Below are 3,045 nucleotides of genomic sequence, written 5' to 3'. Positions count from 1 at the left end.
CTTTATTTTTTATTTTTTTTATTTTTTTCCTCATTTAATTAATTTGGGATTCGATACAACACCTTTTCTTGATCAATTATTTTTATTTTAAACCCTAAAATGATTCTGTTTATGAATTTCAGAAAGAAAAAAAAAACAATTTTTGTTTATAAAAATAAGCTTGAGATTTTTTTAAATTATAATTTTGGAAGGTGAAAAAAAATAAATCTCTATAACTTTATTATATATGTAATAGGAGCCCTAAATAATTAAAGAAAAATAAAGAAAAATAATCTTATATGATTTTATTATAGTAATGAGAACTCAAAAATAATCTTATTGGATTTTATTGTAGTCATCTGAACTCTATGGTGTTATAACATGTCTCGAACAATCAGTTGGTTTGAAATAGACCTTCTTTCGAGGAATATTATATCCAATCAAGAAATCCGTTTGTGCCTGGCTCCCAAATACTGATAAATCATCGTCTTTTTTAATATCAAAACACAATATATCTCTAATTATAGAAAAAGCATTCATCTTTGACAACACTACGCTAGCGCTATTCGAAAAATGAAAGGTGATAATAGGAACATTGGCGTCAATATCAAAGCAAAGTTCATTAGGATTAGGAATATCTAATGGTGGCTCATTAGTCTCTTCTCTTATGGCATCCATCAATTTTTGTATCACATGCGAGGGCAAATAGCTGAAAATAGCACTTGTGTCAATCATGATGTTACCAGATTCTCTTCTCATTGGAATTAATTTAGATCCTACACTGATTGATCTCAATGTGAGATAATAATGTGGGCTGTCACTCTTTTTCGTCAAAGGGGTAGACATAACTCCATGCTGATTCTCATTCATGGCTGCATTATTTCCAAAGCTAATCATACTCTTTGCATTTTGGTTTGAACCGAACTCAGATACTAGGCAGTATGAAAACATTCCACCAATCAAATGTTTAGTCTGAGTAATGAATGATAGAGGCCCATCTCCAAGACCGATCATACCGGTGCTCTTCACATCATATGTCCCTATGTTGTTATACCCGCACCCATGAGCAATGTTTGGGATGGAAGTGCGGCCAATTATATAAGTTTCCTTGACTAGTTCTCCATTGCTTCTTGAACCTCCAGTGTAGGCTAAACCATATTTACAATTTAAATTAGGTTGAGTACAAACACGTTTGGATCCTAATTTAAGACACTCATTTGAATCACATCTCAATCTTTTAAACGACGATGATTGATCGGGATTAAATATGGGTTGATTTTGCTCGAAACAATTCACACATGAGCGACACTGAATCCATGTGATGTCGGACCCGGTGTCCACCATCACCGCCTGCTTGGCAGGCGGTGTGCCAACGTAAATCTCCATGGAGTACATATACGGATATGAAAGAGTCGCAATAGTTGTCGATATGTATGTAGTTTCCACCGCGTGGTTGTTGGGGAGTTTTAAGATAGACTTCAAATAAGACAAGCGAGACTGAGACCTAGAATGCTTAATATTTCTTGCCAAAATGCCAGTTCGGTTCGATTTTAATGAATCTGGGTGGACGAGATAGGTAGAAAAACCTATTGGTTTGGAAGTAGTTGTATTATAGGAATTTGAAATTTGAAACATGAAATAAAAGAATAGTATTATTGCATTGTATAAAAAAGATGTCATCTTTTAAGGTAAAGATGAGATATTAAATTAAAAATATAACCTCAAATTTATAGATGATAGAATTAAGGTTAGAGTAAGACCAGTTCTACTAAATATTACGGTAATATTGATTAGATTTTACTTAGAAATGAGACAATTTTGTACTATTAATAATATTATTATTTTATATTTTAAAATATTTTATTCTTAACAAATTTAAACACTTAATCTTATAATTATTTTATAAATGTATTTTTTTTATATTTTTAACAACAAATAGAAGGATAGTTTAAAATATAATTGTTGTGCTCTAATTTGAAATTTTTTCAAAGTTTGAAGTCACAGCATTAATAATTTTAATAATCTGGAATTTATTTTCTAATAAACATTTTTTCACTTACTTTAACATGAAATATTTTTGTTAAATAATTATAAAATGTCATATATTTCATTGAATTAAAAATGAAGATTTATAGTTTAAAGTTCCAGCATTATATAGTAAATGGGAAAAGAAACAGGTTTAGATGTATTATTTGTATAACTATTTAATTTAGACATGAATTATAATAAATATTTAAAATTAATGTAATCTTAAAAATTGACTTATTTAGTCTTTATCCTCAATTCAGCTAGAACATAGTCAACATTTATTTTTATAAAATTATTTTTCAGTTCAAACTACTCTAAATTATATATTTTCCTAAATCCTTCACAGATTACTTCTTTTCTGCTTTTCAAGTTATTCTTTTTCCTATTTTCATTACTGCATTTATTTTACTTTTATAATTTTAAATTTATATATTATATACATAATCTAATATAGATTTAACTCTACCAATAATACCACTTCATATGAAAATTCTTCATAGATCAAAGTTAATATTCTTATATATATATATATATATATATATATATATATATATTTAAGAGTTTTATTTGATCTGTTTTAAAAATATAAATTTATATTGAAAATGATTAGAAACATTTAACCACGACAAATATGACATGAAAGAATAAAGTATCGAGTTCGTAGATGCTCGAAAAGAACGATAATTTTCCAACCGACTTTTCGAAACAAATCTCAAAAAGTGTCATAATAATAGCATTATGGATTATACGCATTAGATGACTACAATTATTGAAAATTCAATGTTTTTTCTCTTAGTCCATTAGAAAATTATTGAGATAATAACTTAAATATGTAGGTCTACCTTATAAACCGCAACAATTTAAACTTACAAACAACTATTCAAAATCTCGGATATCACTTAATAAATCTCAGTAATATTCCTTCAAAATCTTCAAATACTAGTTACACCGCGATAATATAATATTAAGTGAGTTGTGATTCAACCGTAATACATACTATAACAACTTACACTAATACATATTTTTCACGTTATACAA

General features: G+C 27.8%; 1 protein-coding gene across 1 annotated transcript; it reads right to left on the bottom strand.

Moving 5' to 3' along the window:
• Positions 1-345: 345 nt before the first annotated feature.
• LOC124943807 (aspartic proteinase CDR1-like) lies at positions 346-1,374 on the bottom strand. The gene has a single exon (XM_047484279.1). It carries the CDS (start codon positions 1,372-1,374, stop codon positions 346-348), a length of 1,029 nt encoding a protein of 342 aa, XP_047340235.1.
• Between the last annotated feature and the right edge of the window lie 1,671 nt (positions 1,375-3,045).

This window comes from Impatiens glandulifera, chromosome 6, assembly GCF_907164915.1.
Source record: "Impatiens glandulifera chromosome 6, dImpGla2.1, whole genome shotgun sequence".
Lineage (NCBI taxonomy): Eukaryota > Viridiplantae > Streptophyta > Magnoliopsida > Ericales > Balsaminaceae > Impatiens > Impatiens glandulifera.
This window is presented reverse-complemented; position numbering and strand designations above follow the sequence as displayed.

Coding starts and splice junctions, on each gene's coding strand:
- LOC124943807 (XM_047484279.1), bottom strand. CDS start 1,374: ATGTACTCCATGGAGATTTACGTTGGCACACCGCCTGCCAAGCAGGCG.